The 13,228-nt window shown below is 38.4% G+C and overlaps 1 protein-coding gene across 1 annotated transcript in view; it reads right to left on the bottom strand.

Moving 5' to 3' along the window:
• SMARCA5 (SWI/SNF related, matrix associated, actin dependent regulator of chromatin, subfamily a, member 5) overlaps positions 1–13,228 on the bottom strand; it is a 28,599-nt gene that overhangs the window by 11,705 nt on the left and 3,666 nt on the right. The window contains exons 3-13 of the mRNA XM_019474873.1: positions 11,188–11,239; positions 10,948–11,022; positions 7,906–8,072; positions 7,075–7,175; positions 6,293–6,393; positions 4,199–4,378; positions 2,574–2,729; positions 2,339–2,470; positions 1,431–1,499; positions 785–894; positions 284–510 (exon numbers count right to left, since the gene is read on the bottom strand). Coding sequence (XP_019330418.1) covers positions 284–510; positions 785–894; positions 1,431–1,499; positions 2,339–2,470; positions 2,574–2,729; positions 4,199–4,378; positions 6,293–6,393; positions 7,075–7,175; positions 7,906–8,072; positions 10,948–11,022; positions 11,188–11,239 — 1,370 coding nt within the window. The remainder of the gene's footprint in view (positions 1–283; positions 511–784; positions 895–1,430; positions 1,500–2,338; positions 2,471–2,573; positions 2,730–4,198; positions 4,379–6,292; positions 6,394–7,074; positions 7,176–7,905; positions 8,073–10,947; positions 11,023–11,187; positions 11,240–13,228) is intronic.

Genomic DNA, 13,228 nt, shown 5'->3' with positions numbered 1-13,228 from the left:
AAAAAAAAAAAAAAGAAAAAAAAAAAAAATCAAAACACTTCACCATCACAAAAAGCCATAATGGACTATTGATCCAATTATATATGAAGACACTTCACAAATTGTTTTTGTATCAACTATTTAAGATACAGTGCTTGACAAGCTGGTATCATGCTAGAAACCAACAATAAACCTGGCTAAAGCGTGCTGGTTTTTGCTCGGGATGCATGGAGACGTTAAGAAGCGCTGACTTTCATTTTTATCATTGAACCAAACAACTCTCGAACAACAACAAGACGCATACCTTGTTCTTTCAACTTAGGTAGCAATTTGTCCAATACTACCATTTTGCCACTGTTGGTGACCAAATGCATATCTGTTGTGTAAGGCGGACCAGGTTCTGCTCCATCAAAGAGATATGGATGATTGCAACATTTTCGCAGCTGCATGAGGATATTCAACAGTCTCATTTTGTCCAGCTTCCCAGCTGAATTCAATATATCTATATCCTTCATTAAGATTCGTGTATACCTACATTAAATAAAGAAAAAACTTTTGAAACTCTAAAACAAAGTGGGCCTTTCTTTAAATGATAAGTATAGTCAAAAGCTCACCCTCCCCCCCATTTCATCAGGTAACTCTCCCTGATACACATGGTTTTGTCATCACAAAAGTGTCAGAAGGAAATATGTATGAGTTGGGAGTACACCGGAAGGAATTAAATCAAGTTCCACACAATAATCAAGTCACAAGCAGCACATTCCTTCTGAGCCTTAACCACAGCACAGTCAAGTATGTGAATTACCATTCTCGTTGCATTTTGCTGAGACCCACATAAATTTTAACTTCCTTCTTTGGAGGCAAGCTTTTCTCTACATCGGCCTTAATGCGACGCAGAAGGAATGGTCGTAGCACCTGAAAGAGATTGCATCATTGAATGTGTTTTGGAAACTGAAACACTGAACAAGTCAACAGACAAAAGCAGTGCAGATACTCTCTATCATGAAAGCTCAAACACCAGACCTATTACCAGATCATCTGAAAAAGCAATCTATATGAACAGGTTATTATACGTGGGAATATACATGTGCTTTCTTTGGAAGACTCAAAGATTAGGCCAAAATCATCTTTCAGATGATTCTATGCCCCTTGATTCTTTTTTAATTTTGCTTGACTGAAATATTTATAGTCTCTTCATAGCCAATATTTTTAATGTAAGCATTTCAGAACCCTGAAAGCCAGAATTATCAACCCTTCTCTCCCCTCCAAAACAATTTCCTTTTCAAGAAATAGATCATCTTCTGAGCTTCACCAACCTATTCTGAAAGTCTACCACAGTTTCTGGAACAAGCTATCTTACCCTAATATTCTGTCACAAGAAGCATTAGAAGAATTATTTAGAACCTAACTTAAGTAAACATAATGCTTATACAAAAAGCAGAAAGACTTACCATATGGAGACGTTCCACCAACTTTTGATCTCCTAGACAGTTGTTTGTATCAAACCATGAATCAAAGTCCTGTATCAACAAGATCATTGGTATGTAAGAGGTTTCCTTTCAAGGTCCAATGTCATTATAATTGTGAATAAATACAACTCAAGTGATTCTCTTACATAGGCAGTAAGTAAGTAAAAGAACAAATTACCCTCTTTGGTCTATATTTATGGAAAGCTCTATAACACAACGTCTTCCAAAGGGGGGGGGGGCGGGGGTGTGAGGAAAAAGAAAAAGAAAACCACCATACCATTGGAAGGGGGAAAAAAAAAAAAAAAGAATCAATATGTGAGTCTCTTTCTGTTGAAAAAGATTCACTCATATCACTCCATTGGACAAATTCCATCTGGAAGAAGTGTACTACTGCAGCATTTGATGAAAAATTAAAAGGAAAAATTAAAATTTTGGTGTAGTGCATCACAAGGCTTCCCTTTCTACGAATGTTACACTCCCAATTCATCAAAACAGTTAAGCACATGCTTCACTTTGTGAAGTCTATTGCTCATTATACAGTATCTCCCAACTCACAGGAAAGAAGTCTTAGATAAACAATACGGTAACTGATAGTTAAATATAAGAACAAAGTCAGTTGGCTTAGCCATCACAATGTTTAAACCTATTTTGAAATGCACTAGAGATCATCTTCACATTGTGATTTTAAATACCTCTTATATCTACTAAGCTCACAACAGCCCTTAAAAATGGCCAAACTGAGAAAAATAGTCTACCCTACTATACTTCACAATTCTGGAAACATTTCTAACTGTCAATCTATCGTTATCAGTAACTGATACTCCTAACTATACATATTCAGGAAAACCAGCAAAGTTCATTTAATTTGATCAGCAGAAATGAAGACTTACTTCAGATGAGTTAAAGACATCTGGCAAAAGGAAGTTAAGAAGTGCCCAGAGTTCGTGTAAGTTGTTCTGAAGTGGAGTTCCAGTTAACAGCAGCCGATTTGTAGTCTTGAATTCCCTCACAATTTCTGATAACTGAAGGACATTGAGACATGAGCAAATATAAAAATATTACTAGTCCCCACACCACCACCTAATAACCCACACAAATCTCTCTTTCAGTGAAAGTACAAATTACCTTTGATTTTTCATTTTTAATCCTGTGGGCTTCATCTATAACTAGATATCTCCAGTTAAACTTTTTGAATACTGATTTCTCTTTGATAAGCATTTCATATGATGTTACACAGACATCCCATTCTCCAGGCAACAACACATCTCTGACAAAGGCAGCCTAGACAACAAGGTGACAGTTAGTTACTGAGGCTTTGTCAAATTTAAAACAAAAAGAACACACTAGCGCTGTTAAAACTTTAAAATAACGTTGCTACTAAATTTGAAAGAAAAGATAAAATTAATTATAGAGGCAATATAACATACAACCATTGTAAAGCTTGATAATTTTGTCAGTGCTAAAGCTGCTAAAACTCGGGGCAGAGCAGAGAAGGGATTTCAGCTCTAACTTCTGGCTTTGGAAATTGCAGATGACTACCTACACACATGAGGTTTTCAATAGCTGAACTGTAAGATCAGAATTCAAAATTAATTTTCTGTAGGTTTGCTTTGGTTTAAGCTTTAAGTTTAGAAAATGGTAGTTTTTGAATATAAAAAATAATCCCAAGCACAGCTTTATTTGGCTAACTGAACAATTTGTAGGACGCTGACATCCAAGGCTAAAAGCGGACACAGTAATTAGTCAGAATTCAAAATACAGAGATGTATAAATGTCAAGAACTTAACTCATATGAGCAAGAAACATACTGAAGAAAGAATCAGAACTTTTGGATTCAAAAAAGATGCACTAAAAAAAGAAAAAATCACAAGGTATCAGACCTAGACCAATGACCTCCAGAACTATTTAGAGTTTCATCAATATTTTTGTAATTTCTAACCCAACAAACTGAAAATAGATCTAGACACCCTTAGAATAAAAAAAAAAAAAATCTGCTGACAAAAGCAGAAGTTTAATGGCACCAGTAATAACTCCTCCTTCCATAAATAAATGGGTAACGCCAGTTGACAAAACTACAGATGCGCTATCATATTCTATGTTTTTCAAGTTTTCTTTGCTGCGCTAAAACAAAAAGTAGCAAAGAACTGATACTGAAGTAAAAAGAGAATGATTGAAATAGTAAGGCCATAAGAGGCTGAACAATATTATCTCTTTTAATTGACAAAATTCAAGCCAAATAAGATCCATTTGCGTACCACTTTTACCAACCAACCCACCTTGCCCCCCCAACATTAAGCTGACAACTGTTTTCAGAAAACAGTTCCGTAGTGACAGACCCCATAATCCTCTTAAGAGCTGCTGTTACCGCCAGTACAATGTACTGTACTACGCAGAGCAGAAAACAAATTACTTTTTTACAGATTTATATATTCATACAAATGACAGCACTTTACATGAAACACTTTATTTTCCTATTTTATCAGGTTTTGTTGGTCTACACAGCGTATTGCCTTCACAAAAGGAGAAATAAAACCTTTGGTCAAGAAATTATGAGTGTAAAGTGATGAAGCAATAGCTGGGCAACATACATGTGAATTTTAAGCCGGTTATATTTTAAGTAGGTAACACTTGTAGGTCTTACTGTTTAACCACTACAAATCCAAGTAACATCCCTCCCTGTGAACGAAAGGTAGAGGACAGCAAGACAACATGCTGGACTTACACAGGAAAACAACCACATCAAAACTTACTCGCTGGTCTTTGTCACCTATCAAACAAACTGCTCGAAGTGTAGGAACCCATCTCTTGAATTCATTCATCCAGTTATGTAGAGTGGACTTAGGAACTAACACCATGTGAGGACCAGGAATATTTCTGTAGTGTTTCATATACCCAAGAAGAGAAATTGTTTGCAGTGTCTTCCCAAGACCCTGTAAGAGACGTTAACATGTCAGAAAAAAAAAAAATCTCTCAGCAAACACCTTTAAAAAACCCAAGAGTGAGCTCTGAGTACAACATAGAAGACAGAGCAGCCTGAACAAATGAGTGAGATATACAAAAGACAGTGCTACTCACAAAAGGCATCAAAATCTTGGTTAGGAAAAGCTCGTATGGCTTCCCACATTTAATAAAAAAAAGTAATAAGAGTAACATTTTCAAACCTTGGATTATGAAGTTAGAACTTTGTCTTACCTTTCAAATAAGACACATTCTTAGAAGTGCAAGAAAACATTATTTCATAAAATTTTGTTTTGCAGACTAGGGTGTACTCAGAGGTCAACAAACCTTACAAACTGGACGTATGCATTCTCTTAAACTTGAAATAAAGTGAATAAATTAAGAACCCCGTAAGGAGGCTTTTACAGGCCACGACATGATGTCAGTTCTTGTGAGAAGAAAGCCAAAACATAAATGTAAACAGCTGCATATGTCAAAGAAAACAAATACTGAGCTTCTTTAGAAGTACTTTTTTTAAGCACTCTGTTCTTTATTCAACAGAAACATTTAAAACCTTGTCTCTTCAGCATATAATTTTAATTAAAACAAAACTGAGGAAGACATGCAAAAACCAGATCATTCGTATCATTTAAATAATTCAAAAACATTATGACTCAAACACATGGGATTTAAAAAACCCGAAAACCATCAGTGCAAGTTATTTCTGCTTCTAAAATTCAAGTCTATGTCTTCAAAATAACCACATTCCACCTGGTGTAAGATGTGGAAAAGTGTTTACAAGCTGCGTGAAAGGCATTAATAAGTTCAAAAGGACTAATAGTTAAAAATGAATCAAAAAATATTTAATAGTAAATATTTAAACTCCTCAATGCAAGATGGATTTTGGAATACCACAAATCCAAGGACTTATAAAGTTTCCCAGTTGTTTTTTTTAAAACAAGCCTGCTCCACTTAGAACTGTACTCAGCAAAAAAAAAAATTCCTCTATTCATAAGCACATATGTTGAAGAAAATCCTTGATCTATTTCAAACTTAAACATGTTACTAAACAATAATTTAAATTCATTTGTCTCTAATTTATCTTGAAGAAGTTTTATTACACAGAAAAAAAATTACCAGAAGGTATGAGAAATGCAATATACTGAAATATAATTGGATTTTTGTTTTTCCTTATCGGCTCCTTCTGCAAAACAGATACAACTAAAATCACTTAAGAGGACAAAAACATACCTGCCTGTCAAACTACTACAATTTCTTCTGCATTCATCCCTTGTCTTTCAGGGAAAAAGAATAAAAACAGAAGCAAAAGCTACTATGGCCAGCGCTGACTGAAATGTCCATGGTCATGGTGTGAAAGAAATTTTAACATGGCTCTCTAGCTACATCTATCTTTGCATCATTTTTCCCAGAAAATTTCCCACTCGTGTAGCTCTTGCTGCTGAGATCAGTCCATATAGGACACTCGTATCCTGCTATCTGCATTTTACCCTAACAACAACAGGAAGTTGTTGCTCTTTTCATACGAGACACACTCTTCACAAGGGCAGCTTGAGAATACCCTAACAAAATAGCTGCAATTTAGAGGAAAAAAATGAGGACACGTCATTCTATAGAACAACTCCCCTCCACCAAATTCTGTTTTTCGAAAGGTTGACAGATTCCCTTTTCATATGCCTATTCCTAAAACTGCCTGCACAGTTTATTTAAATTAAGATACCTGTGACAGTCTTAACATTAGTGACTTAAAACATACTAGAAAAATAAGATTTGGAAAATTATATATTGCATTTAGTGCTATTAAAAAAACTATATATACAATGCAATTTTAGTTCAGCTATATATCGCACGTGTTCACAAGTCCCCAGAAACACGGGCTATGCGCATACCATTTCATCTGCTAGGATACCATTGATGCCATTTTCATACAGAGAGATGAGCCAGTTCAATCCTCGGACCTGATAATCACGCAGCTTTCCCCATTTAACATCTAAAAGACATGAAAGAATAGACTAAAAGATCTGTAAAAACACCAAAGAATCTCACCATCCCTTGCCTGCTAATTGACACTGATTATCTAAGCTACAGAAGAAAATCAAGTAGTAAATTTCATGCAGTAAATTCCAAGGACAATACAGACTGGAGACAGCAACATGTTAATTTTGTTTCTGCAAGCTGCTCCAACAGCTTTATTTTCTGCAAGAACTCAAAATATGTAGAAATTCTAACTCTATCACCACCCCCCAAATCAGAACACAGTCGAACGTTAAAACAACAGAATACTGAATTCTCTGTCAAATGAACTGGAAGCTGTTAGGTACTTTAAATTGTATCAGAAGATAGGTGACATATGTAAAAATCGTAAGATAACAGACTTAAAAACAGCTAGCTCTTTTCTAGTAACTAAAGTATAGCAACTGGATTTCTAAAGGACAAGACTCACTGGACCATCTTTCTAGCCTGACTGAAAATAAACAGTCCCTCGCTAATACATTTTGTCCCATTAGACCGGTGCTGGATTTTTTTTCTCCTTCTCCTGTCTCCCAAAAATGATTCATTGTCCTTGGGAAGGACAAAAATAAACTTCATTTTAAACAACATTTTGAAGGAAAAGAACAGGGGGGAAAAAAACAAACCAAAAAACCCCCAAACACAAAAAGAGGAAACACACATGATGGAGATTCTTCAAATCGAGTGCAGACGTTAGTTGCCTTGGAGCTTTCTGTTAACAGCTCCTCGTCTTCTTCCTGCTCTGTTCTACGATGGCGGTAGCTGAAAAAGTGCAAGAAAGAACTAAGTTTCTGGCTAAACTGAAAAGACATGAAACTGTTCTGAAATTAAATCTAACATCATTGCAATACAGAATGCAAACACCCAAAGAAGCTTCTTGCAAGATTCTTCAAAAGAACTCATGTTTAGCTGATCAACTAAAATGCTGCTTTTTAACTCTTTAGAGCCACTAGCTTCTTAAGATGACCACGTTGTTAGGAGGCTCAAATATTAGAGCAAAGTGACTGGAAAGGGATAAATTGTGTGCATCAGTACTGGCCTTTAACTACAAGACAGGGAACGACACTGTATTTAAGAGCTCTGGAACACCTGCCAAACGCTAGATATACTGTAGCCATACCAGCTGCAATGAAGGCAATCCACATTTCTAGACTTCTGATTTTCAAGCTGCCTGTAAGATGCTGTATACTGATGTTCTCCATGAACTCTTACAACTTATAGCCACGAATGCTCTACTTTTCTGCCCCCGCTTTTCTTCATACTGCAATACTTTTAACCATCATAGTGCTTTACCACCAACACAAAATTCTTATGACTCCTAGAATTCTTAAACCACCCTCAACTTACAAGCGGGCAGTTGAAAAACCCCACAGTTATACAGCATAAAACACACACCAAAATAGGACAAAAGACTAGCAAGTTTAACTTACGCTTCTAAAGTACAATAAAATCCATAATTACAGTACAAGCTGGCCTACATGTCATCACTCACTCGCCAACTGACAGTAAATTCTGTTTCTCATCCTTCTTTATTCGTGGACGTCCAGGCTTCATTTTCAAAGGTGAAGTTGGAGTTTTCTGAGCAGCAGGTTGAATGAAATGAGCAAACAGCTCAGTCTGCTTCAACAGATACTCAAATCTGTTTGCTCTGTCTGTTTGCTGTTCACAAGAGAAATTAAGGGGAACAAGTGTGAGACTTTACAGTACGTATTCATTCGAAAGAAAAAGCTAATAACTACTTTTTAAACAATATAGATTCACATTTCTTTATATGCATACCTATAATAAGAAAGAAGAGATGATTAACATCGACAATATAACTATTGCTGGCAGATTCAATATTCTTTCATTGGGTTAAGGCTAGCCTTTGCTACGCAGCAAGATAAAAGTTGCAAGACAGACCCGTGCTAAGACTGAAATCTGACTTTGGCACAAAGACTGCATGAGTGTCACTAGACACGGTCACAGAGTCTCCTTAACAACCTTCTCCTATCAAAAATGATAGTCCCACTCCCAGAAATTTACCCCCACCCAGCATGCACAGGATTCTTCAATGAACTCGTTCATCTCACCAACCTGGCAACAACTATTTTTCTACCGCATTTGTTTCCTGCCTGTTCAGTGAGATACACACCACCTCACTGTGGTGTCAGATAAGGAAAAGAGCTGGCGTGAAAGGGGGCGGAGGGGGCAGAAGAGCCCATAGCTAGAAGCCAGAACACCTATTTCAGCGGCAGAGACCTCTTAGATGTGCTCAGCCTAACTCGTCAGACTGCCCCCTTTGATGAGAGTTGCTGTTTCTGCTGTGCAAAAAAGATTACAGGAGACAATATTAGTATCTAAAAGGTTCAGTTCCTTTGAGACAGGTTTCATTTGGAATCAACACACCTTCCCAAGGCCACATCAAGACTTCAGAACAAACAATCAAGACAGAAAACAGTTCCAAACTTAACAGCAACCACTGACATTCTGCCAGCTGCTACAACATAACCTGGCATTTAGCAACTTGCAGTTACAGGAAGTCAGTTTTCTTAGTAAAAAGGAACATATGCTCCAGACTTCTGCAAGAGCAATGCCAGCTCTGTGAGTGTTCTTCTCTTTAAAGCAAACAGTTCCTGCACTATGTAAAAGACAGGAAGATAGAGGGTGAGAGAAGAAAGAGATGGAGAAAGAGATCCTGTATGTACCACAAAAGAATCAGACTCACTCTAACTGTAGTTCAAGCTTGACTGACACATCCACTGAATTCAAGTTTTCCTGTCTATTCTTCATAGGATGTTTTTTGTTTACCTTGCCACACTTTCTGAAGTTTAAACTAGGCAAGATGTTACTACTATCCAAATTACTGATCCTTATTTTTAAGTACTCGTTTCACTGGCTGTACAAAAGAGGAGATACACAGTGCATTGCAAAAGCATCCTCGTTCTAAAATTTTAGTGAGGAATCTCCTACAAGTTTTGGCACTGCACACACATCCCCGCAACTCGTTTTCATTGCGCTTAGGGATATTCCTTTAAGAGACTAACAAACGTTATCTGTGTCTTTTAGATAGGACACAGACAAGAACAGGCTGTACTCGGCAACCTTGAGCTATCCTTCTACCAACAGAGAAACTTCTCCTGTTTTCTTTTCCAATTCATCTTCTGACTATTGTGACAGTAAAATACAATCCTCTTTATAATCGTGCCTGTCTAGAGACTAGAAGAGACAAGTCCAAGTTCACTGCCTTCAGTTTGCCAGGAAGTAGCACAAAGAAATTAGCAGAAGATGACCAGCTTATTTTCAGTGGCAAGAAACAACAACACAGGAAGCAGCAAGTTATAAGAATCAGTTTCACTTTCCTATGAAGAAATTCCACATGCGGTCACAGACATTGGAATTACGAACAGGAAGAAAGGAAAACAGGGAGGAACAGAGAAAGAAAATGCGATGAGATGGTGAGGAGTGGACATCTCCATCTCTTACATTCAGGCTATCATAAAAACTAAAAAATGAGGAAAACAGGTAAGTTTTCTCCTATCTAACCCGTGAAGCACAGAATCACCCATCTTCAAAAGCTCGAGGACTCTAACTAGAGCTTCACAACGAACAAATTAAATTCAGAAAAAGCTAACAAAATCCCTTTCAGTGTAGACAAAGTAAAAGGGTTGAAAAGTTGGCCAAGGCTTACAGTCAGCGCTTGTCCTAAACAGCAAACTTTCCCTCAGCCTCCTGTGAATTTTGAAAGCTAACTTTTATTTACTTCGACCCGTAAACTGTACTGTTTGAAAGAACCTGCCTATGTTGAAGTCCTCCTACTAAAGCATATTTAAACTGAAAATGAATGCAGAGCCTGCTCAAAGCCTTATGCCAAACCTTTCTTTTTACTGCTCACCCCCCCAAATAGAAATTAATATACTTTTCCTACAAAGGACTGCTACTCCTGCAGTTCAAAAATAAGTTTGGAATTATTTTCCTGTGTTCAACAGTGATATAAAAAAGGTCCTAGACTTCAACTGATTCCATTGAGAAAGTAAGGTAGCAGCCATTTAAATACTTATGGACACTTCCCTAGAGGATCTTTCCATTTCTGACTGAGAAAGTGAATACTCAACTCTTCATAATCCCCCTTGCCTACAGAAAGGACAACTGTACAGAGAACTTCAAAAGCAACTCAGTAACTTTTTATTACATTTTTTCCCCTAAGATATTTGAATATTTCCCATTATATCATGCTTCTAAATCTAGAGCACCTCAGAGCTGCTAGGACTATACTTCCTAGAAACAGCAAAACACATTAACAGTTATTCCCACAAATGACTGCAATGGAAATGGAGAAAGAGCAGAGGACCAGTGAACAAAATGCTAAAAAGGAGAAGGGTCTGAGAGGTTTTTTCTGGATATTTTTTGGTTTCAAGTTACTTAAATATTTTCTAATAGTTAGACAAAGTTTTATAAATCTAGTTAAGAGATTTCAAACAAGCAGAAAACTCAGTCTATTTTAAGCAACTGCGTAAGTACTGGATAGCTGTGCACAGTCCCAGATATTACATACCATTTTCTCTTCATACGTAGGATCTGCTTCCTGGATTTCTTTTTGTTTTCCTGGTGATGCATCATCAAAAGATTCCTGAGATGAAAAAGAATTAGAAAAAAATTATTTTCTGAACAAGGGAAGATACCCATGCAAAGGAGAATAAGCTTGTTTCAAGTTACTATCTATCCGCATCAGATGGCACAGCCATCTTTTGCTGCTTTGATATAGTCAGCTTTCTACTACTTACTGTAAAATTACCTGGAGATGGATCAAAGATCCCTGCCACAGGGTGAAGGACAGAGCTAGATCTCTGTAATCCGATTTAGCTCCATCATTAAAGCATCACATCGATGTGAATGAGAGAGACAGCTGTGGTCCAGGAGCTCGGCATGCTGCTTCTAGGGTGCTGAGCCAAAACCCTCCTAAAGCTGGCTCTGGAGAGTACCGTGAAAGAACTAGCTCCTGTCCCAAAGCAAGAGTAGTTTCAAGTTTTTTTCCTTTTTCCAGGTTACCCCAATCCCTCATCATTCTGTATCAAGGGAATAAGTCTAAATAAGAACCTGGACTGTAGTTTGTCCTGGAAGCAGAGTAGGGATTTAGACAAACTGCATTTTCCCCCTATTTAGTTTACTAAATCAAATAATTGTTGTTATCACCAATGGCACCACTACCAACAGAAAAACAAGTTGGTTGGGAGGGGGCAGTTCTCCCTCATCCCCTTCCTGCCAAATCCTTGACATACTGCCTTCAATTATTCTTTCGGATCAGGGCTTTTTTATCCTTGTCTCTCCTGTTATTAGATTAACTCTTTCCCCATCATCTCCCACGTGTAATTTCATCTTCTGTTCTTAAAACCAAAACCAATGGGATGATCGTTCCCTGGTAAACCATGCTAAAGCAATATATTACAAAGTAATTCTGGAAAGGGTAAGAAAAGGAAACAAATGAGATGCCTTCAAAATCATTGTTAACCATCTGTTTAATTGAGCCAAGTAAGAATTGAGCAAATTCAGTCTTTACTGGCCAACGTAGAACAAAGGAACAGGAAAGTACGAAACAACATGAAACAAAGGCAGGCAAAACACGGGATGTTTGTGGGCGGGCGTTTCCTCACAGAACTCTGGCAGGTAAGGCGTGTGGAAACGGAAGAACCCTAACATAAATGTTTCATTCACCAATCAAAATATAAAGCACTGAGCATAAAAAGTTATGGCTAAAGACCTTCTAAATTCATACCCAAATCTTCCTACTCATCTCCCACTGGATTAGCCAACACCCACCTACCAGTGAGCACGAGCACAGGACCGTTTGAACTCCCGTACAAAACTCATGTTTCTCCTGAAATGCCTAACATGCAAAACACAGAAACACAGCAGCGCGCCATCTGATCTCGTCATGTGCAACAAAGATGACAAAACCTTGCAATTTAGCTGGAGAGTAAGAAAAGCAGTCTCTCAGATGATCAGGACTATCAAGAAGCTATTTCAACTGAAACGTCACTTTATGCAAGGTAATCCCTTCCCCACCCGAAAAGGAACTAACTCAGCAAGCACAGAGAGAGCCCTTGCGCACGGGCGCCTCAAGAGCACGCGTTTCACAGCCTCCATGCACTTAGCCCCAGCCCGGAATTGCCCTAATTTTGCAGGTTCGAGCAGGACTTATTACCCACAGTGCTTTGGCTACTTGCTCATCCGAAAAATACGGCATTTGCAAATTTATTTAGATCAAGTAGGTTGGACTGGACAGCATGACTCAGAGTACAAAACACCCAGCGCTGAAAGCAGGACCAACCAGTTTCCTCATATCGTTAAAGAAACAAAACTGCGATAAAATTTGCATCTCCAGGCAACCACTCAAACCCCTTGAAATTTCTGGAATAAGCACCTGTTGCCAAAAAAAACCCACAAACACCCCCACCCCAAAAAAAAACCCCAAAAAGTTTTGAACCACCTTAGAAGACAGAAAACGTTGCTGCTTTTTAGAATATGGACTTGCTCATCGCTGAGGCAGGAAGCACAAACGACGGGAAGGCTTTTCAGGGAGGGAGGAGAGGAGAGAAAGGCTACTTGCGAGAAGCGGGTAACGAGCCTAGGGAGATCTCTGCGCTTTCAGCGCGTACGTGTGGGCGCGGGGGGAGGATGGCGAACCCCCCTCCCGAGCGGGAGGACGCGAGGGGGGCTCCCCCTGCCCTCCGGTGACCCCGCCTCAAAGAAGATAAATAAGTGAAGTGACCTGGCGGCGAGGCCTCCCCTCGTCCCCGCGGCGGCCGGCTAAGGAACACGGCGCTCGGGGCCCGCGT

This window comes from Aptenodytes forsteri, unplaced genomic scaffold (assembly GCF_000699145.1).
Source record: "Aptenodytes forsteri isolate BGI_AS27 unplaced genomic scaffold, ASM69914v1 Scaffold125, whole genome shotgun sequence".
Taxonomy (NCBI): Eukaryota; Metazoa; Chordata; class Aves; order Sphenisciformes; family Spheniscidae; genus Aptenodytes; species Aptenodytes forsteri.
This window is presented reverse-complemented; position numbering and strand designations above follow the sequence as displayed.